The sequence below is a fragment of the Lissotriton vulgaris genome, chromosome 7, assembly GCF_964263255.1.
Source record: "Lissotriton vulgaris chromosome 7, aLisVul1.2, whole genome shotgun sequence".
In the NCBI taxonomy this organism is placed as follows: domain Eukaryota; kingdom Metazoa; phylum Chordata; class Amphibia; order Caudata; family Salamandridae; genus Lissotriton; species Lissotriton vulgaris.
Window position 1 is genome coordinate 1,707,406,323 of NC_141695.1, and position 22,554 is coordinate 1,707,428,876.

Sequence of the window (22,554 nt, forward strand, 5' to 3'; positions counted from 1 at the left end):
TATCTCACTTTAGTCTATTTCTCTATCTCATCATCTCTCCTTCTTTCAGCTTGCATGTACCTCTGACTGACCCTCTTTACTCTATGTCATCTTAAGAATGTGTGGGACCTCTAGAAAGAAAGACCTACTTTAATTGTGTTTATGTGATACATTTGTGAAAGTTTTTTTGGCATCATGGGGGGTTCAATTAGACGGAAATGGATAATAAAGTTAAACATTGCTCTGAACAGGTTCCCCCAAAATAAGTCTTGGTTTGATGCTCCAAAAATAATTAAGATGACACCGAAGTTTGGATTCTTGTGTGACCACCAAATACATTCTGATTTTAGTCTTAATTTACTCCATTAGCTAATCAGATTAACATCAGATGCACATGAAAATTCCAGGACTGGAAAATGTCTCTGTAATGATATGAGGTGAGGTGCCCACTCTACTTTCTCCGCTCTTTTATTGTTTCTGCCAATTAAAGGCTCAGGTTGGAACAGTAGCCTTGACCCTTATTGGAAGCTGCTTGGTCATTGGTTGATGTGCTGAATGCGTTCAGCTTTTAATTAATGTACACATGCACCACAGAGGTGGCTGATCTTTCATATGTACATAGAACGTGCTCCTGAAGTATTTGATGTTTTCAGGCATGAAAGCAGCCAGCACAGACAACAGCCTACCGTCACTCGCTGTAGCTGGACAATCTCGTGGTCCACACCAGGTGGCGCTGTAAGGGATTTTTTATTTACATTGTACCAGCCATGAGCAAAGAGAGAGAGGAGGGTAGAGAGTCAGAGTTTAGTAAAAGGAAAAACAACGAGAGACAGAGCAGGTAGTGTGAACGGGAGTGGTCACATTTGCACTGGATATGTCCACATAGAAATGAGGTATGACTGACTGGATAAGAACCCCGCAATGTGCTCCCCATCTTTAATAGGTGCAGCATTCTGGCAAAAGAACAAGTTACTTACCTTTGGTAACGCATTATGTGGTAGAGACTCTATCTAGCTGCAGATTCCTTACCTTTGACTTTCCCAGGTGTCATGCTGGATCTGGAAACTTTTGCTGACAAATACCCCTTAGGCGCGACATCAGGTGGCTCTATTCGGCTCCATGTAATGTCTTTGGCGTCGTTAGCATCGGTTGTGATGTTGCGGTGCCTATATAGGTGCCACCCAGGGGCGCTGACGTCAGTACTTTTCATTATTTCCACGCCAGAAGCACAAAGCCACGAAGTACCTGATGAAGTTGTGTGCAAAACTAGGGCCCTGAAAGGGGGGGGGGAACCCTGGAATCTGCAGCTAGATAGAGTCTCTACCAGATAATGCGTTACCATAGCATCCTGGCAGTGGGTTGCGGACTCGCATCCTAAACTAAGAAGTCTTGCAGCACTGAACGGGCAAAATGTCCGACCCTGCACACCAGACCATCTAGGCAGTAATGTTTTGTGAAAGTGTGCAAAGAAGCCCACGTCACTGCCTGACAGATGTCTTAGACTTCCCTCAGGTAGCTGCTTCTTTGTCAAGGCATAGCAGATCTTGATGCAGAGAACGACCCAGCTAGAGATGGTCCTTTTCTGCACTGCGCTTCCCTTTTTTGCTCCCACATCCCCACAAAGAGTTGGTCATCCACTTGAAACTTTTTTGTGCGGTCAAGGTGGAACAACGCTCTTTTTGGGTCCAGTCAATGGAAACGCTCCTCTTCCTTAGAGGGATGCAGGGCAGCAAAGAAGATGGGCAAAGTGATGGATTGACCCAGGTGGAATGGGGCACAACCTTTGGCAACCTTTGTCTGGAAAGGACATAAGATAAGGGGGCAAACAAGATATTGCCTGCAACTCATTCACCTTCTGGGCAGATGTAATCGCCACTAAGAAGGCTGTTTTCATGGTCAACAGCCGGAGGGCACAATTGTGCAAAGGCTAAAAGGGAGCACACATTACATAGGTAAGGATCAAATTAAGGTCCCACTGTGGCATAAGAAAGGGTGTGGGTCGAAATAAATGAACCAATCCTTTTAGAAATCTATTTACAATAGGAGACTTGAAAAGAGAGAGCTGGTCTGGCAGCTGCCAAAAAAGCAGACAGAGCAGAAAGGTAACCCTTGAGAGTTCCCAATGGCAGAGCCTTGCTGGGAAAGGGTTAGAATAAATAAAAGGACAGTAGAAAGAGAAGCAGATAGTGGGTCAATGTACCTTTCTGTACAGTATAATACAAATGTCTGCCAATGGCAGGTGTATACCGTCTTAGTGGAGGGCCGCCTGGCCACCAGAATAACGTTACAGACTTTGGGAGGAAGGTCAAAAGCTTTCAACTGTCGCCGCTCATCCTCCACGCATGGAAGCGCAGAGTTTACTGGTTCGGGTGGAGAACCCTCCACTACTGCTGCGACAGAAGATCCTCCCAAAGGGGCAGCCTGATCGGAGGATCGATACTCATTCTCAGAAGCTGTGGATACCAAACTCTCCTTGCCCAGTTCGGAGCATAAGAATGACTGGGGCACAGTCGCTCCTGATCGACTTCAAAACCCTGGGCAGGAGTAGTATGGCAGAAAGGCAAACAACAGGCCTCGGCTCCATTCGCGACAAAAAAGCATCGCCGAGCAATAGCCACCTTAGAAAATCCAGCGCGCAGTAATGCTGACACTGCACGGAGACAAACAAATCTAACCAATGTCCTCCCCACTGCTGAAAGAGACTGTGAGAAGCTGGCTGGTGTATGATGTCCACTAATGTAAGTGGGCACATTTCAGCAGTCCAGACAATCCTTATGGTGATTTAAGAGGTCTCAGACAACCTTAGAAAGCTATCCAAGTGGTAGCTGTGGAGAGCAGCCTTCAGGCTTAGTGTGGAAGGAGTGTAAAGCAGCTTGTTTTACCAGAGTATAACCTTATAGTATAGATTAAATGAAAAGAGAACCACAGAAAGTGTGTATACAAATATGTATATTTATTATATAACACTATCCTACACTGAGACAGACACAAAGCACATGATACTGGAGCAAAGAAATCACAGTAAATAGCACTAATACAGAGTGGGTCCCAGGGGGACCAAACCATTTGCTAAGAAAGTGGTATAAGAACCACAACTCGAGTCAGGGCAGTGTCGAGAGGACACAGAATTGCTGGGGACCCACAGACCCACCCAAGCTAATTAGATAGGGACCCCACGGAGGGCGTGTGCAGTGCGTGAACATGACCGTGTGCTCCGTACAAGTCTATGTGCAAGTCGCGGTTGGATTTTTAAAGATTAGGGACCCTTCCCAATGGACCCTGAAGAAACCCCATGGAAGCCAGAAGGTTGGAGAGCCACCCCACCCATGGATACTGTGGTACCCAAGTTACGTATCCCAGGGAAGCCGGGTGCATAGGTGTGGCGTGGCGTCGGAAACCGCTGTCGAACCTAATGGAGGACTTCTTGAAAGTGCTGCTGCTGGAAGAGCAGAAAGTGTCTGGAGAAATCCAAACGTGGATTCTTGAAGAGAAGTACCTGAAAGCAGAGGGAAAAGAGAAGGTGTCACTCAGGGGTGACCAGGAGACTTGGACTACTGATGCCCTCCGATGTTGGGTGCTTCAGGAAGGATGACGGTGATCTTACCTTTGCAGCTGCGAGGACCAGGCAACGCTTAGGATGACCAGGACACAGATACGAGCTGTCCCATGAAGGATGTCGAGTGCTGAGGGGTCGGTGTCCAGCGGGAGCACCAACAAGCCTTGGCAAATGCAACCCACGCAGGAAGCCAAGAAGGTGCCTGGTTGGGACCAGCAAGGTCCAGGAGACTCACCACAAACAGGGGAGTCAGGGCAGGCCCAGAGCAATCAGGGGAGCCCAAGGAAAACAAAAGTGACCCTCAAATGGACTCACAGGCCAAAGGCACAGGAGTCGTGAGAGGACCTCAAGCAGCTCACCAAAAGATGCAGGCCATGATGCACACAATGCGGTGTAGCCAAAGATTCTGGTCACTGAAGGTACTCGAGGTTGGGGCTACTTGGAGCCCGAAGATCTTCTTGCAAGGATATCAACATGCCTTTGCAACTGCAAAGGAGACGTGGTACCCAGGGGTTCAGTATTGCAACCCCCACAAGGACTACTGGCCTCAAACTTGGTAAGAGGGTAGAGCAGGCATCAGGAGCTGGAGAAAATCACCACCTGTATTGCAGAGCCCACGGAGTCCGACATCATAACAAACGCTAACGGCGTCAACGACATCATGCTGAGCCAAATGGAGCTACTAGACGTCGCGCTCAACGAGTATTCTTCAGCAAAATGTTCTGGATCCAGCCTTATACCTCGGAAATTTTAAAGGTAAGGAATCTGCAGCTAGAAGTCTCTATCAAATTTATGTCATTTGTCATGCGTATTTTAAGTATAGAAGTTGATACTGGTGAGAGAAGAATTTTATTTAAAGTCCACCAGTCAGTGCTTAGTTTGAGCCGGTGCTCCATACTGTAAGGTGTGGTCTGCTGACACTCGTTTTTGGTGACCAGCACTTATTTTCCCTCAAACTTTGACCCAGAGCAAGATAGAGGAAAACAAATTTCTTGATGGGGGAGACAGAAAACAGTGACAAAGGCAGATAGCCGGGGTGAAACCAACCTGAAAGATTTACATAAAGGGGCAGGGAGCATCTGGTGGTGGATGAAATAGGCATGAGGTGGAATAAAAACTATGCAGCCTTGGTATTTGGAACCACGACATTCCATAGCACTGGACACAGATTTATGAGCAAAACTTTGGGCCCAGCACTTTTTCTTTTACAAATTAAGCACTGACGCCACCAGTTTCTTAGGCAACAGCAGCATCCAGAGTCTCTGATTTTTTTAAAGAATTTCAAGGGTACGTATACAATGCTGTCTCATCTAACAGTCAACAGCAAATCCGGATGAAAGAAGCTGGGTCTTTAATGAGCAGTGGAAGGCTGCCCTGCACTGTAATCCTGACCTGAAAAGGCATCAATTTTAAAATAAGACCAGGGAAACGAAGGAGCAGCCATTCTGCTGAAACTGCATCTGATATGCATTAGAACTGGTGCACATGGACACCAAGCCGCAGACACCTGCAACTTATCTGTTCTAAAAACAGGGGTTCCAAGTGGGAGTGCAACCCTGAGAATGAACATTTTTAAAAAAATACAAGAAAGTAACAAAACACTGCGAATTCACCAACGCCAATAGGCATGTGAAAAATATCACGATAATTGGGAAGGGTGAAAATACACAAACATTTTAATGCATCGTAGCAGAGCTGTGGAAAGTTCTTTTTACACCAGGAAAGTCTTACGCGGATCTGGATTCTTGGGTAATTTCCCCATTTTCCTAACGTTTCGGCCCCTGTCCCGCCCAACGGACAATATTTTCACGCAAGCCGGCGCTGCAAATGGACCAGATGCTTTCCCCAGAGGTGATTTTATAAACTTTGAAACTGGATGGATGGTACAAAAGCTGTGAGAATATAGTGCCTCATTTATGAGAAATGACGCATCGCTGCGTGAAAAGCAGCGATGCGTCACTTCTCAGTGCGCACTCCTTGCGACATTCCTGATGCGTCATATTTACTGTATGACGCATCATGTCACAAGGAGTTACAGATACGTCAGTATTTCTGATGTATCTGTATGGTGCAAAAGTGACGCATTGCTGGAGTGTCTCACAAAAGTGACGCAACTCTAACAATGCGCCCTTTCACATGGGGCAAGCCCCATGTGAAAGGGCCTGAGTCAGTCTTACGCCTGCTGTGAGGCAGGCGCAAGATTTTGACGCAACAGCGTCCTAAAAGTGACGCAGTGAAATCTCATAGATGCGTCACTTTGTAAATATGGCGCAACAAGGCGCATTTTTTACACCACTGGTGCGTCACAAAAAGTGACGCACCGGCGGCGTAAAAGTGACGCACAGCCTTATAATGAGGCCCCTAGTTCTTGGTGCCTTAAGCGCAGGGCCTTTGCACTGCGCCTATCGGAGCCGTGCTTGGCTGTAGCACAGATAAAGTACAGCGAGGAATGACCCATTCCTCTAAAAGAACAATAGTTACTTACCTGTAATCTGTGGTTCTCCAGTATTGGTGTCTTTCATAGATTCACATGCCTGAATCATTCCCCGTCGTCGGAGTGGGAGTCCCACGGTACATAAAAAAGCAATAAAATGCTATAAATATATAGTAATACCAATAGAAATGAACCAGGAAGTAAAACAGCCAATGGTACACTAGGCAAAAAACTTCCCATCTATGACTATCATAGTCATTTTGTATAGTCCAAACTACAGCCAATCAGGCGCCAGCACCCACCAGAATGTTCTCCCCAGAGGCTCAGGCTCTCAGATTTTCTCGCAAGGAGTGAAGGTAAACCATAATAGCCTAGAAAGCCTCTGAGGGGAGGTGGGCGGGTTGCATGTGAATCTATGAAAGACACCAATACTGGAGAACCACAGATTACAGGTAAGTAACTATTGTTCTTCTCCAGTATTAGGGGTGTCTTTCATAGATTCACATGCCTGAATCAGAGTAGCTAGCAGTACATATCTTTGCTGAACAGACGCTCATAACACCCAGCTTGTCAGCTAGTAATGTAAATAACAATGCGAAGTGAATAAACACATATCATATAAAGCATAACATAATGCGATCAAGAAAATATGTGAAAACATAACATAAGAAGCGTCTGACAGCAGAAAACAAGGAGGTGGGAAACAGAGGCTCACCTTAATGAAACAGGTTCCGTAGAACAGCTCGACCCACAGAAGTATCAGCCTCGCTGATGGACTCTAGACAGTAATGTCTGGTAAAGGTATGGCGACTCGCCCAAGTCGCCGCCTTGCAGATCTGCTGAAGTGGGACTCCAGCGAATAAGGCCGTAGATGAGGAGACTGCTCTTGTAGAGTGCGCTCTGGGCGCAGATGGTAAAGGTCTCCCAGCCTGTGCATGGCAAAAGGCAATGGCAGCAGATATCCATCTTGCAATAGTCTGTTTTGATACTGCCTGCCCTTTACGAATCGCACCGTAGGTAATGAACAACTGGTCAGAGGTGCGTACAGCAGAAGTTCTTTGTAGATAGAATTTGAGACATCTTCTAATGTCAAGCGAGTGTAAAGCTCTTTCCGCAGGAGTTTGCGGGTCTGGAAAAAATGATTTAAGAACAACAGGTTCGTTCAGATGAAAATCCGAAGGCACTTTAGGAATGTATTTGGGATTTGTGCGAAGTATGACAGAATCGCTAGTGAATTGGAGGAAAGGATGATGAACAGTGAAAGCTTGGATATCACTAACTCTCTTGGCGGATGTTAAGGCTAAAAGCAGTGATACCTTCCATGAAAGATACTTCAAGTCAGCTCGATGGATGGGCTCAAATGGGTGACGCATGAGTTGACCCAGGACCACATTCAGATGCCACAAAGGAGGTGGACGACGTACTGGAGGGAACATTCTAAAGAGACCCTTAAAGAACTGTTGGATAATTCTTGATGAATACAGAGAATTGGACCCATCCTGTCGATATCTGGATATTGCAGCCAGAAATACTTTCAAAGTAGCATGGGACAGACCTGTTCGTGCCAACTGCAAGAAAAAAGGAAGAATTTCCTCAGGTTTTGCCAAAAAGGGGTGAACACCTGCTGAACGGCACCAGATACAGAAGCGTTTCCATTTGAGACTGTAAGTCTTGATGGTTGCGGGTGCTCTAGCTTTGGCCAACACCTCTTTACAGTCTGCTGGGATGTTCAAGTGCGCAAACTCATGGTGTTCAGGAGCCAAGCCGCTAATCTCAGCGATGCTGGGTCCGGATGGAAGACTTGTCCTTCCTGAACACTGAGCAAGTTCGGGATTGGATGTAACTGAATTGGTCTGCTCTCTGATAGTAGGAGGAGCTCCGTAAACCAATACTGGCGCGGCCATCTGGGCGCGATCAGGATCAGTCGGCAAGGTTCCTTCCTCATCTTCCGCAGAACCCTGGGGACTAACGGAATCGGTGGGAAAGCGTACGCAAACCTCAGGGACCAATCGAGGGAGAATGCATTCCCCAGAGAATTCTTGTGGGGTGCCAGCTGGCGAAACTCAGGCATTTGCTGTTGGTACTTGTCGCAAATAGGTCCAGGTCTGGCCAACCCCACTGATGAAAGATGTGGTCCACTGTGTTCTGGTGAAGCTCCCATTCGTGGTTGGTGATTGTGGTCCTGCTGAGTGCATCCGCAAGGACGTTTTCCGTTCCCGGAACATGCACCGCATGCAACTGTACATTGTGGTGAAGAGCCCATGTCCATAATTCCTGCGCCTCTTGAGACAGGAGAAGAGATCGAGTTCCTCCCTGTTTGTTGACGTAGTGCATACTTGTTGTGTTGTCTGTTCTTATCAACACATTGGTGTTCTGAATGATGGCACAAAACGCCTTGAGGGCAAGAAAAATGGCTCTCAGTTCCAAACGATTGATGTGCCACCGTTTCTGTTGCACAGTCCATTTGCCACTGATCGTGAGGCCTTGCAGATGAGCCCCCCAGCCCTCGAGGGATGCATCTGTAGTGATGGTGAGACTTGGTGGTTCTTGAAGGAACGCATGACCCTGACTGAGATGACACCTCTGTGTCCACCACAGAAGAGACTCTTTCATGAGTGGTGTGATTTGGATGAGGTCCTCGAAAGTGCCTGAAACCTGTTGCCACTGCAGGGCTAGATCCTCCTGGAGCGGCCTCATTTGAAGCCGGCAATTTGGAAGTAATGGAATACAAGCCGATGCCATCCCCAGAAAGGATTTGTATAGTCGGACAGAAACTGATTTTCTTTGCATGAGATCTTGTGCTAGCCGACTTATTTTCATTTGTCTCTCCTTGGAGACGAAAGCTTTGCATTTGTGAGTGTCCAACATAGCTCCTAAGAATGCTATTCTTTGAGACGATTGCATTTGGGATTTGGAGAAATTTATTGTCAGGCCTAGAGACTGAAACAGGTGGAGACACTGGTGAAGGTGACGTTGAACGGTGCCATGAGAATTGGCCTTTATAAGGCAATCGTCCAGATATGGGAAAATTTGTATTCCCTCCAGCCGGAGGTGCGCAGCTACTGGAGCTAAAACCTTCGTAAAAACTCTTGGAGCTGACCGTAGTCCAAAAGGAAGGACTTTGAATTGGTAGTCCCTGCCAGCCACCCTGAAGCGAAGGAATTTCCTGTGGCGAGGTAGGATGGGGATGTGGAAATATGCATCCTGGAGGTCTAGGGTGACCATGCAATCTCCCGGTGATAAAAGATGCAACATTTCTTGAAGAGAGAGCATCCGGAATGTTAATTTCCTTAGGTATTTGTTTAATGCTCGAAGATCGAGGATCGGGCGCCACTCCCCGTTCTTCTTTCTGATCAGGAAGAACCTGGAGTAAAATCCTAGTCCTCTCATCCTCTGAGGAACGCTCTCGATAGCTCCTTTTTGTATCATCATTTTGATTTGGGTAAGCAGCTCCTTCAGGTGAGCTGGAGGCGGGCCCTTTGGCGGTACATTTGGGGGAAATTTTTCGAATTCTAGGGCATGGCCCCTGGCGACAATATCCAGGACCCATTTGTCCGTTGTTATCGACTGCCAATTGGAGTAAAATTTGGAGATTCTTCCGCCAAGTCTTTTGAGAGGGTGAAAAGACGGTGGTGGCAGGTGAAAAATATCATTGTCGCTTGTCCTTGCCGCGGTATGTAGCCCTACCCCTGTTTGGGGTGTATTGAGATTTTTTCTGCCCATAAGACTGGTAGCGCTGATTTTGGTAGCGCTGATTACCCTGACGGTATGAGGATTGTTGATGTTGTTGCTGGTATCCACCTCTATTGAAGGACGTTCCTCGTCCTCTCGCTCCTCGAAAGGGCGGCTTGTGAAATTGTAGAGTGCCTAAGGATTTGGCCGTTTCGGTATCCTTCTTGATAGTCTGTAAGGCCTCCTCTACCTCGGGGCCGAATAAATATTCGCCATCAAATGGCATGTCTAGAACTCGGTTCTGCACTTCCTGTCTAAAGGCAGTGGAACGTAACCACCCCTGTCTACGGAGAACCGCAGCCCCTGCTAATTGGCGAAAACCTGTAGATGCCACATCAACAGCTGAATCAATTATCTCTTCAGAGGTCCTTTGACCCTCATTGAGAATCTGGAGTGCTTCCGCCTTGGATGGCTCAGGGAGTAGATCGATAAATGGTGAGATGTCAGACCACATTTGACGGTCGTAACGACCTAAGATGGCTAATGCGTTGGCAGCACGGACAGTTGTTGCAGCCATGGTGGAAACTCGTTTTCCTATTGAGTCTAGGCGTCTGCCATCTCTATCCGGCGGTGCCGTAACTGCAGAGGACGGATTTCTGGCCCTTTTCTGAGCCGCCTGGACAATTACCGAGTCAAGTTTTGCTTGTCCAATGAGACAGGCAGGCGTCTTGTCTGGAGCTTTATATTTCTTATCAATTCTTGGCAAGACTGGAGGAATGGAAGCCGGCGTTGACATCACCTTAACACCTTCCTTCCAGATGAATTCCACAATGGGTATTGTCTTAATTTGTCGTCTGGGCTGATCTTTAAAATCGTAAAGGAAACATTCTTGTTGAGTATGCTCCATTTTCATATGAAAACGTGCGGTTGCACGCTCCATCAGCAAGTGAAAATTTGCTACATCCACAGGAGGGGAGGCCGACGCAGTCTGAGGAGATGTAGAAGGAGATTGGACCTGATAGTCCTCCCACTCCGATAAATCATCCACTTCTCCTTCTTCCCGTTGGTCGTCATCTTCCGAGGATTGCAGGTCCTCTTCGTGAGCAGGTTGTGGGTGTGAAGGTGGGCACACCGATGGGAGCACGGGTGGAGGTGTTTCCGAAATTGGAGTTGCTTGTCCAGAACCTGCCGATTCCGAAGGTGGAAACCTCCGATAGTAATCGTCCAGCATAAATTGTAAGTTGGATATTAAATCCAAAGGCACTTGAGCAACAGGGGTAGTGACAGGCATCAATACTTCAGCAGGAGAGTGAGGATCCTCATATTCATCATCTTGAAGTTTAATATGTAACTCCGATGGACTAGTGGCTTGTCCAAAAGTATTCTGGACCATCTCATTGTCACTGTCAGAATCTAGTAGTTGGTCTGGGACTTCAGAGGACACCTTGTGAGGTGAAACACGCAGGGGTGAAAGCCTCATTACAGTGTTGCGCAGCTGTTCTGCTGCTTGGCGTGGTGTTAAAAACACCGTCGACGGAGACCACACCTGTAGTGCCGTGCATGAGGATAACTGCGGCGTCGTCGAAGGGTTAACTTCCGATGGATTTGTCGCCGACGGATCACCTCTCGTCGACGGGACACTTTTCGGCAACGAAATAGTCGTCGTCGACGGGACACTCGTCGTCGACGGAAGACCTGTCGTCGACGGGACACTCGTCGTCGACGGGACACCCTTCGTCGACGGGACACTCTTCGTCGACGGGACACTCTTCGTCGACGGGACACTCTTCGTCGACGGGACACTCTTCGTCGACGGGACACTCTTCGTCGACGGGACACTCATCGTCGACGGGACACTCATCGTCGACGGGACACTCTTCGTCGACGGGGCACTCTTCGTCGACGGGACACCCTTCGTCGACGGGACACCCTTCGTCGACGGGACAGTCTTCGTGGACGAGTCACTCCTCGTCGACGGTGGAATTTTCGTCAACGGCGTAGAGCCTGACGACGAGTTCGTCGACGGAGTCTTTTTCGTCGGCGGTAAAGCCTTAAAAGACGTCGACGACGAGGCGTCGACGACGGACGTCGACGAAATAGGCCTCACAGAAACAAAAACCATCGTTGGAGATGCCGTAGACGAGGACATAACCATACTAGGTTTAGGAGATGAAAATGTTACCGTAGATGTTACTGAAGTCGTCGTTCTCGTCGACGAGGAAGCTGAAGAAGACTCCACAGGAGGCGGAGATGAATTCTGTGGTAAAATCCTGTCAGAAGATAGGGGAAGCTTGAGTTTTTTCACCTTTGAGGAAGCAGAAGCGCCTTCCATGCCCCTGGAGGTGGGGACAGCCTGAGAAGTGGAAGGCTGATCCAGTCCTTTAGCAGGTGGATGTTTTTTAGGCAGTTTAGCCTTGGGAGATGACATTCCCTCAGGCGCAGATCTCTTCCTGGAGGCTGAAGTGGAAGCAGAGGTGACACTGTCTACCTCTGACACAGTATTAGAAGAATCCTTTAGCCTCTTCAACCACAGCAGTAAACGACCCTCTCTATCTCTGAGAGTCTTCTGAGGCATGGTTCTGCAGATTTTACAATCAGAGGCCTGATGGTCTGGGTAGAGACAATAAATACACTTTTTGTGTGGATCCTTCTCAAAAAGCCGAGGCTTACCACAGCAGTCACAGGCTCTGAAGAGAGATTTCTTTGAAGACATCCTGAAGAGAAGACACAGATGAAGTAGAAGTTAGAAAAACTGAGCAGAGCTCAGGGAGACTCCCTTCACACGACGTGCGGTAGAAAATCTGAGAGCCTGAGCCTCTGGGGAGAACATTCTGGTGGGTGCTGGCGCCTGATTGGCTGTAGTTTGGACTATACAAAATGACTATGATAGTCATAGATGGGAAGTTTTTTGCCTAGTGTACCATTGGCTGTTTTACTTCCTGGTTCATTTCTATTGGTATTACTATATATTTATAGCATTTTATTGCTTTTTTATGTACCGTGGGACTCCCACTCCGACGACGGGGAATGATTCAGGCATGTGAATCTATGAAAGACACCCCTAATACTGGAGAATATTTATTATACCTTTTCGCAAAAAAAAATCGTTGCCAAGTGAGACGAAAACTTTAATTAGCTAATAACCTTGTTCTCTCAATCAAAGCAGGACCGGGCCCATTACACAGGCCATATCCCCGCTTTCACGAGACAGGCCTGCTTCTCGTAAAGAGTTCACAGTGTTTGTGCGTCTTCACTTGACATTTATTACACGTGAAAACCAGTCGTAACAAAGCCATCAGTGAGCTCCGCCCTTTATGAGGCTGTTAAAGTTTGTCTTATTGCTGCCGGTATCCCCGAAAGAGACCGGCTGCGGGGATGAGGCTATTGAGAAAGACTGCATACAATGGAGAACAAGCGTTGTCAAAGCCAATAGGTCTGGCTTTTATGCAAACTCTGGCCCACATATGCCTTGCTGGTGCCAATGGTGATAAAAATGGCGGTGGTGATGGTGGTGGTAAAGTTGCCAATGATTATGATTAAGACAGTGGGGGAAAAAGCCTATTGTAAAATGAAAAAAAAATGTTTTCTGTGTAGACTGCATGTCTAGGATAATACCCTGACTGAGATATAACACTGTATTGTTCAGATGTAAAATAGTCCCTCATGTCTTCCAATGCAAGAAAATCATAGGACGCTGAGTGATACACCAAACAGCCAATGGCAGGAGGTGAGACAGCAACACTCCTCTGTGTGTGAAGCTAAAGCCTGCAATAACTGTATTTTAAAGAACTGGTGAAAATAGAGGAATAATGAGTAGTACAGGCAGTGACAAAGGAGTGTCGCCCCACTGGCTCGGAGCCAGCAACTGAAAAATAAAACAATAGTCTGCATCATTTAATTTTCAGCAGCTAGCTCAGCCAGTTTGTGTAGGGAGGGACGGGGCTGGACCATGGAAGGGGGGGGGGGGGGCAGCAGCGGAGTGCACTCTTTAAGTGCGCATGTGTGTTTGGCAGGCTGTCTCAGGCAGGTCAAACACACATGCGCACTTACGTTTCCCCATTCCGGCAGGTAGAGAAACAGCAGACTCCCTGTGCCTGACTGAGCTAGTGTCTTTTCAGGCCAATCCCTGTGCTGCTCTCATAGAATGAGAGCAGCCTGGGGATTGTACAGGAAGTCTGTGATCCTGTCCCTGTGTCTGCTGGTACCAGGAAGAAGAACGTAACGAGGCGCAACACAGGAGGTGGCTGGCAGCTTCAGGTAAGTCTTCCTTTTTTATTTCTATTATTAAACACCCCAGCACTCCCCCTACAGTGCTTTCATTGCCTTGTAATTTTGTTTTTATGCTTACAATTTCAGAACTACAAAACTCAGAATACAGAGCTAAAAACAAGAACTGGAAGCGTTACTTAGCAGTGACCTGACACAACTTGAAGGCCGAGTGTGCAATTCCGAATGCTCTTCCTCCCAGTGCTGTCAAAATTCTCTGGGGGGAGCAACAGACACAGTTTATCATCTTGCTACTTTACAGAAAGCCTCAGCTTGAAATGCTCAGCAGACAAGTGCGAGTAGCTAAAGCCCATCCTATACTCTGAAAAGTAGGTGTGGCTGCTGGTCCAAGCACCTCTGCAGGCCCTCTTCCACATGTGGGGAAGAGGAGGGAGAGGCAGACAGAAGCAGGGTGCCAAGGTGGCTCTTTAAAGCCAGTCTACTTTGTAACTTTGAATGCTGCAGTTGACAATGCTCCAAGCTCCTGTGAGTGATGTTATGGAGGGGAGAGGATCGGAACCCTTAAAAGTTGTGGCAGCCTCGCAGCTCACCTGGCCAACAAGAGGGAGTGGGAAGTAAAGAAGATGGGCACCGGCTTGTGAATCTTTCAAGCTGACAGGGCTTCCCATCCTGTGCATTAAGTCGCAGAGAATAAAGTATGTGAACCCTCACCCACAGATGAAGAGAATGGATGTCGCTATGATGCCACTACGAGCTTGTAATAAGCGAGTTCAAGAGAGTAGTGGTGATTTATTCTTACTAAAGATGTGTTTTAACTTCAGTATGCTCCTGTGATAAGAAATGTACTACAGTAGTATATATGGTGAAATCACTCTCCCACATACTTTATATTTTATACCCGTTATGTACAGTAAAGAAACGTATTCTAGCTCTCTTTTGTGTCAATATTCCATTCATATTTGTCAATATTTCTAGGAAAAGCTTGAGAAAGGTGGACCGTTGACCTAGCCCTCCAAAAGCAGCCAACCAAAGCTCCATGTGCTGTGAGTTCTTCAAGAGAGCGGGCCCGGTGAGGAATACTTAGTCTTAACCAAGCCATTGAGAAGCATTCAGCTTTCCTTAAAGTGCCAGGTACGTGAAAATGGACTGCACTATATAACAAGCATTTGCAATGCAATGGTCTCGGCATCATTAAAGGTAGAGCAATTGGCATTGCTCATGACATTTCTTTTTTTTCTTTAAATCATAAATAAATGGCATTGTCATTTACATTGCCAATACACACCACTCTGCACCTGCACTCACTGCTCTGCACACTCACTACTCTGCACACTCACTACTCTGCACACTCACTACTCTGCACACTCACTACTCTGCACACTCACTACTCTGCACACTCACTACTCTGCACACTCACTACTCTGCACACTCACTACTCTGCACACTCACTACTCTGCACTCACTACTCTGCACTCACTACTCTGCACTCACTACTCTGCACTCACTACTCTGCACTCACTACTCTGCACTCACTACTCTGCACTCACTACTCTGCACTCACTACTCTGCACTCTGCACTCACTACTCTGCACTCTGCACTCACTACTCTGCACTCTGCACTCACTACTCTGCACTCACTACTCTGCACTCACTACTCTGCACTCACTACTCTGCACTCACTACTCTGCACTCACTACTCTGCACTCACTACTCTGCACTCACTACTCTGCACTCACTACTCTGCACTCACTACTCTGCACTCTGCACTCACTACTCTGCACTCTGCACTCACTACTCTGCACTCACTACTCTGCACTCACTACTCTGCACTCACTACTCTGCACTCACTACTCTGCACTCACTACTCTGCACTCACTACTCTGCACTCACTACTCTGCACTCACTACTCTGCACTCGGCACTCACTACTCTGCACTCGGCACTCACTACTCTGCACTCGGCACTCACTACTCTGCACTCTGCACTCACTACTCTGCACTCTGCACTCACTACTCTGCACTCACTACTCTGCACTCACTACTCTGCACTCACTACTCTGCACTCACTACTCTGCACTCACTACTCTGCACTCACTACTCTGCACTCTGCACTCACTACTCTGCACTCTGCACTCACTACTCTGCACTCACTACTCTGCACTCTGCACTCTGCACTCACTACTCTGCACTCTGCACTCACTACTCTGCACTCACTACTCTGCACTCATTACTCTGCACTCACTACTCTGCACTCACTACTCTGCATTACTACTCTGCACTCACTACTCTGCACTCACTACTCTGCACTCACTACTCTGCACTCACTACTCTGCACTCACTACTCTGCACTCACTACTCTGCACTCACTACTCTGCACTCACTACTCTGCACTCACTACTCTACACTCACTGCTCTGCACTCACTGCTCTGTCTCACTGCTCTGCACTCACTGCTCTGCACTCACTACACTCACTACTCTGCATTACCACTCTGCACTCACTACTCACTACTCTGCATTACCAGTTGGCTTAAGTTCACTTCAGTTATTAAAGATGAGCAAACAGGAAAGGAAATACCTAGGTACTTCTCATGGTGGCAGCGTGGTGGGGACGCTTGATCAGTTTATTCTTAGGGGACCTCTGTACCGAGCATCTGTTGTCTCTGGTCCAGTTATTAAATAGGAGATCTTCCCTAGGGACTATAGCTACAGCTCGCTCGCCAGCTCATCAAGATGTAATCATTATTATACCATCGACTAATATTGAGGTTGGCGTTGAAGTTCCATATCCCCTTGGAACACTAGAGGATTCCCCAAAATCGCCACTGACCCAAAGTAACATTACAGCCAGCGTCTCTACACGTGCATCTGCCACATCCCCAAATAAAAAAACCTCTACCAAATGATTAACTCTGGAACCGGCAGTAAAAAGGAAGCGGGGAGGAGGACCACAAAGGCCTTGTAGAGCCTTGTAGAGCAAAAGTGGCAAGGTCGAACAAAACCCGTGACAGTGTCTCACCCGAGGAGGGCAGTCCTATAATAAATGCCGATTTGGTTGATGGTGATACCAATTATGCAGCGGGAAATGGTATTAACTCGAACTGTGATTTAGAACAGTGGAAGACATTTGAGAGTATTTTAACTACCTTGCTATCTCCTATTACACAAAAACTAACCAAGATAGAGGAATGTTTGGACAATTACGAATCTCTGGTGAGGTCAAGGTTTGTTGTAAAAAGGGATAACATCTGCAATACACACACACTTGGATCGACAAGCTTTTATACCCAACGAGCTGCAAGCGAAACCTAACGTGGGGCGGGACTGAGAAAACGAAACCTATCGTGGGGCGGGACTTCCGTTTTGTGAAGCCCGCGCCCACGGAGTGCCTGGAGGAGCACCGAGGGAGAGCCCCGCGGTCGGAGGGCCTTTGACCGGTGAGCGGAGCGGAGGGGGGGGGGGAGAGAGAATGCCTGTATGTCTGCGTGTCCGGAGGGCCTTTGACCGGTGAGCGGAGCGGGGGGGGGGGGGAGAGAATGCCTGTATGTCTGCGTGTGTGTGTGCGCGACGGCGGAGGGGTGGGGGGCGGGGTGCGACGGCGGAGGGGAGGGGTGCGACAACGGAGGGGTGGGGGGGGATGCTCGGTGCACGTGTGTGTGTGTGTGTGTATGCATGCGACGCTGGGTTCGCTGTATGTGTGGGTGCGTGCGTGCATGAGCGCTCGTGTGTGTCTGTCGCTGTTTCTGCGCATGCGCGTGTGGTGTAGCTGCTTCCCAGGAGACAGCAGCTGAGCGCGTTCGCGAGCGCGTGGCCAGCGGAAATCGCCTCCTTGAGGCAATGCGCGTGACCAAGGCTGTCTCCTGGGAAGCATCGTCCCTGACATAAGATCTCGGCGGAGACGCGCTTACGCGCGTCTTTTAGCCGAGACCTAAAAAGCAGGATAGGCACTTCATAAATTGTGGTATTTTGATGTCCATGCTTGTCTGGTTTTAACAAAGGCCACCAAGGATACAATAAAGTATGAAAGCCCCAAACCATCAAGGGTCAAATACACTGCACTGCACTGCAAAGACAGAACCACACATTCAAAAGAAGAGACACGAGGGCTTGCACAGCAAGAATCTAGAAGATCTATTAAAAGAGTGCCTTTGTGTTTGACAGTAACAAACTCGTTCTTGATATATTTATTGTCATAGTTTCTCATCCCCGCACTACAGTATAAAAATACACCACCTAATTAAGAGCCATGGAGACTGGTGGTCTGCAAAATTGCTTGAATTGGCACTGGAAAAGTTTTCAATTTTCACAAGCTTTGCAAAGTTTAAGAAAGAAATGCAGATGGAAAAAAGTATGTAAGAAAAAATGCAAAAAAAACTACCAAAAATAATTTTCTCATGAAACGTTTTTAGCGATATACAGCTAGATTCATCAAAGTCCCGATTATTAAGGAATCGCTATTAAGGACTTGCAAATCGGGATTCATGTAGAAATCGCAAAATAAATTGAGATTCCTACAGCCTCCTTATTTGCGATTAGTAATCTGCTAATCGCAAATAAGGAGGCGATTTCAAGGGTGCCAGGGGTGTCCAAAGGACACCCTGTAGCACTCCTGAAATGTGAATTTACACTGATGTTGTGCACACACATGTCCAAAGGACATGTGTGTGTTTAACATGCAACTTAGAAAAATGCATTTAAATACATTTTTTTAAGTTTTTGCTATTTACCACGAGGTTTGACTTCGTGGTAAATAGCGCTCCTAAATTGCGAATTTGCAATTTTTAAATGTTTCATGAATAGCATTTAAGGAATCTCTAATAGATTCCTTAAATGCTAATCCTCGCAAATTTGCGAATTCTTTATTAGCGATTTTTCCATTTGGGATGATGAATCCCAAATGCAAAAATTGCACTCGCAAAGGGTCAGATTCTCAGAATCGGGCCCTTTTGCGAGCGCATTTCGCTTGATGAATCTGGCTGATAATTCTTCTGCAAAAATGTTCCCTATAGGCAAGGTTGTCAAAGCTTGAAACATCATGAGGTTAAAATGTTGTTAACTTTTCCATTGACGGAATTCTAATGTTGCGCACCAATACTTAGCAATTTCTTTTGAGAACACAGGCATTCCCCCAAACAAAGCTGTGTTGCACCCACCTAGGTGCGATGGAGATCTCTGTATGCACATTGGGGGGTTCCAGTTCAATGGTCTTCATTCGGACAGTCCAGTGTCTACTTGTCTCCCTTCACAGACCTCAGGCCCTTGGCAACCATGGAGTGGGTTCTTTATTCACCTCTGGAAGTTGTGTGACCACAAATGTACTCACCATGTTTCTGGTGAACTCCGGAGGGTTGTCATTCACATCTGTCACTGTGATGATGGCCGTGGCCGTGTTCGATAGGCCATGGTTCAGATTCCCTTCCATGTCAGTGGCCTGGATAATAACCGTGTATTGCTGGACTTTCTAGAAGAGAACAAAGAAAACGAAGAAAGATTTAATGTTGAGACAGACATTTACCTTCTTTTGACTAGTTACGTTAATTTAATCTTATTCATTTAATTTACTTTCATTCTGGTTTATTCAATGGGCCACACAAAAGAGCAGCTGATCTTATCACAGTAGACAGAAGTCCCAGCAGTGCTTGGTACACTGCCAAAATCGAACCCACATGTAATAGCGTATCTTGGCAAATGTTTCAATTTGGCCACATTGGAGTGTTCATTAAACCTGGATAACCAACAATAAAGCACGTTTCACAAAAAAGCTCACTCAAGTTTTCATCCGTAGCATGATGCATCTACCGCTGAAATCCATCACAGCGCCAAGGACTTTCTTAAAACACCACCCATTTCAAATGACACTTCAATGAATGATATGCTTTGCTACCTTCTAATCCAACACTCAAACATCCAACATACAAGTGTAAAGAGCCTGTGGGAAAAAGCCTGAAATTACTGACTCAACAGAATACCATGTCGCAGGAAAGTCAACATATCCTGAAAAAGATGGAAGGAGAGTAAGACGACCGAATCAAGAGTGTTGGCGACTGGGCATTAGGAGGGCCTATGCCTGGGCTTAATTTGTTAAAAAATAAATAAGTGCCAGGACTCTGGTCAGGAGGCTCCTGCTGCCATGGCCACACGCAGCCCTCTGTTATTCTGCCAATGATAGGAACAACACATCTTCTAACCATCGCACTGCTACAAGTGTGACCATTTGAACTGTTCCAGGCCCCCAAAGGTATACGAATGGCTTGGGAAGCAGGTAATGTGCTGTAGCACTCCCAAAAATAGACAATCAACATTAAGAAAACAAGTTACTTACCTGTAACTTTGGTTCCCCAGTATTGGTAACTTTCATAGATCCCCATGCTTTGTATCATTCCCCCGTCGTCGGTAGGAGGCTCCCATTCCGACTACGGGGGAATGATTCAAAGCATGGGAATCTATGAAAGTTCCAATACTGGGGCAAGAAAACAAGTAACTTACCTGTAATTTTGAATGGGAGCCTCCTACCGACGACGGGGGAATGATACAAAGCATGGGAATCTATGAAAGTTCCAATACTGGGGCAAGTATTAGTGGTGGACAAATGAGTTAATGATGCAGAACAGCGTATGAGGTGAAGCGGACCGCACGTCTGCCACTGGTTTCAGCGTTGGCCTTCACGGAGAACAGAACCCCAATAGACAAGATGCTACTGCTGCCTCCTATTCAGGCGTGCTTCCCTGGGTAAAGAGTGTTCCTAACTGTGCAATCCAGCCCTCATTCCCTACAAAAGCAATTACAATTGGGCTTCTCTCCAAAAGATGAACATAATGAAAGCCCCAAACTGAGAATTACTAAATCATTATTCTTTTTTCATCACTGCATGTATTTTCTAAAACACTTTCGAATAGAATATTCAGCTTGATGCGATTGGGCATCCTCATAGAAGGCGGCCCGCCAGCTGCCTACAGAGGCTGAGCTGTTGCGCCAACCAGTGTGCAGTACTCCCCCTAGTGTTACAGAAAAGCACACCTTGCAGTTTTCCACTTTAAAAATCCCACCAAAGCATAAATAAAATGGAGAAAAACCTTGGAAAGCAACATTAATTAGAACAAAACAGCAGTCAATATCTCCATTTTCTAGAATGAAAACACACGATTTTGCTCGCTTGGCAAGGCACCAAAAGGTTTCACTTATTTTCATGCTGTACCTCCACTCTGGCCAGGAAATCCTCATGAAAAGATTTTTTTTGGGGTGTTGTGACAGGCCGCTTTATCAGAAACCTATGTCATTAGCCTTCAGTCCCGTCCTTGGCCTCCTAGGGAGAACTTTGGGCCCCTGTACTAATTTATTATTATTATACAAGTGAAGCGCTGTCCTTGCCCAGCAGTAAGCATGGGCGAATTTTGCGAATCTCGCGTTCGCGAATTTTGCGGATTTGCGAACTCGCAATCCGCAAAATCCGCGAATTCTCGCGAATTTGCAGATTTTTTTTTTGTGTTTGCGCGGGTTTCTGCCAGTTCGCGAGGGTTTTGTACACTTTCGCAAATTGCGAACTTACCTGTCGGGTCGCAAGTTTCGCGAACTTGTTGTTTCTACGTGTCCAGCCTGTTTGGGACACTCTTCTTCATCACTGCCACTCTCTGTCACCACTGCCACTCTCTGACTACTCATGCCACCCTCTGGCCCACCCATGCCACCCTCTGTTTCATCACAGCACCCTCTGGTTGTCCAGTCAGTGTACATTATTGTGGCAACGCAAGCACACCTTCCCTGCCTCAAGTGACCTGAATTAATTTGGGGCTGATTAATGTGTCACAGAATATTTTTTTAGCTGGCACCTGCTTCCTTAGTGCTTCCTGATTAGTGATCTTTTGTACTTGCTAAGTGCTTTCATTGTTGCAAAATTAGTTACAACACCTGCCCTGCCCCAACTGACAATAATGAATTAGGGGCTGATTAATGGATTTGAACTTCCAGCCTGGCTCCTGCTTGTCTCCCTTAGCTGTAATTCAGGACCTTTGTGGCATATGTGTAACTATTCTGAGGTTCAGAGCAGGGTCACATAATAGTTGCAACTGGCAACTGAACTCTGGAGGGGCCCCTCAGGAAGCACTACAGGAAATGGCTACTAATGATGAGCCTGAACTTTTGAACCTGGTAAGTAGTTTCAGTTTTGCTAAAATCGGATTTCTGCAATTTTGCACTTATTCGCGGGGCGCGAAGTTGTACTGGGAAGCCGCGAACTCACGCGAACAGTGCGAGCAGTGCGAGCAAAATCCGCTGCTCGCGGATTTGCGGATTTTGCGGGAGATTCGCGAATCTCGCGGATTGCGAATTTACCGAAAATCCGCAAAATCCGCGAGCGAAACGGATTTTCCGCCCATGCTTACCCAGCAGCCCAAATGCCAGTACTCGCCTTCCATCCACCATCATCAAGAGCTGAAATATTTGCTCAATAAAGTAAAATTAGCCATCTGAGCTTAAAACAAGTGAGGCTGCCTGAACGAACAAATCGAATAGCATAACAGCTATAACTCTTCATCAGAAATGCAACTGACACAATACTGTCTTTTACCTCAAAACGAACGCTGCGGTATTCTGTCATACTAAGCAGATGCCTTTTAATATAATTAGGTATTGGACTGAAAGTCATTGCCAATTGATATTTCTGCTGCAGTTCCTCGCATGTCACCCGCACTGCA

The 22,554-nt window shown here is 46.9% G+C and overlaps 1 protein-coding gene across 1 annotated transcript in view; it reads right to left on the reverse strand.

Moving 5' to 3' along the window:
- Window positions 1-22,554, reverse strand: part of CDH4 (cadherin 4) — a 676,299-nt gene that overhangs the window by 167,641 nt on the left and 486,104 nt on the right. The window contains exon 6 of the mRNA XM_086932873.1: window positions 19,188-19,325. Within this exon, the coding sequence (XP_086788999.1) occupies window positions 19,188-19,325 (138 nt within the window). The remainder of the gene's footprint in view (window positions 1-19,187; window positions 19,326-22,554) is intronic.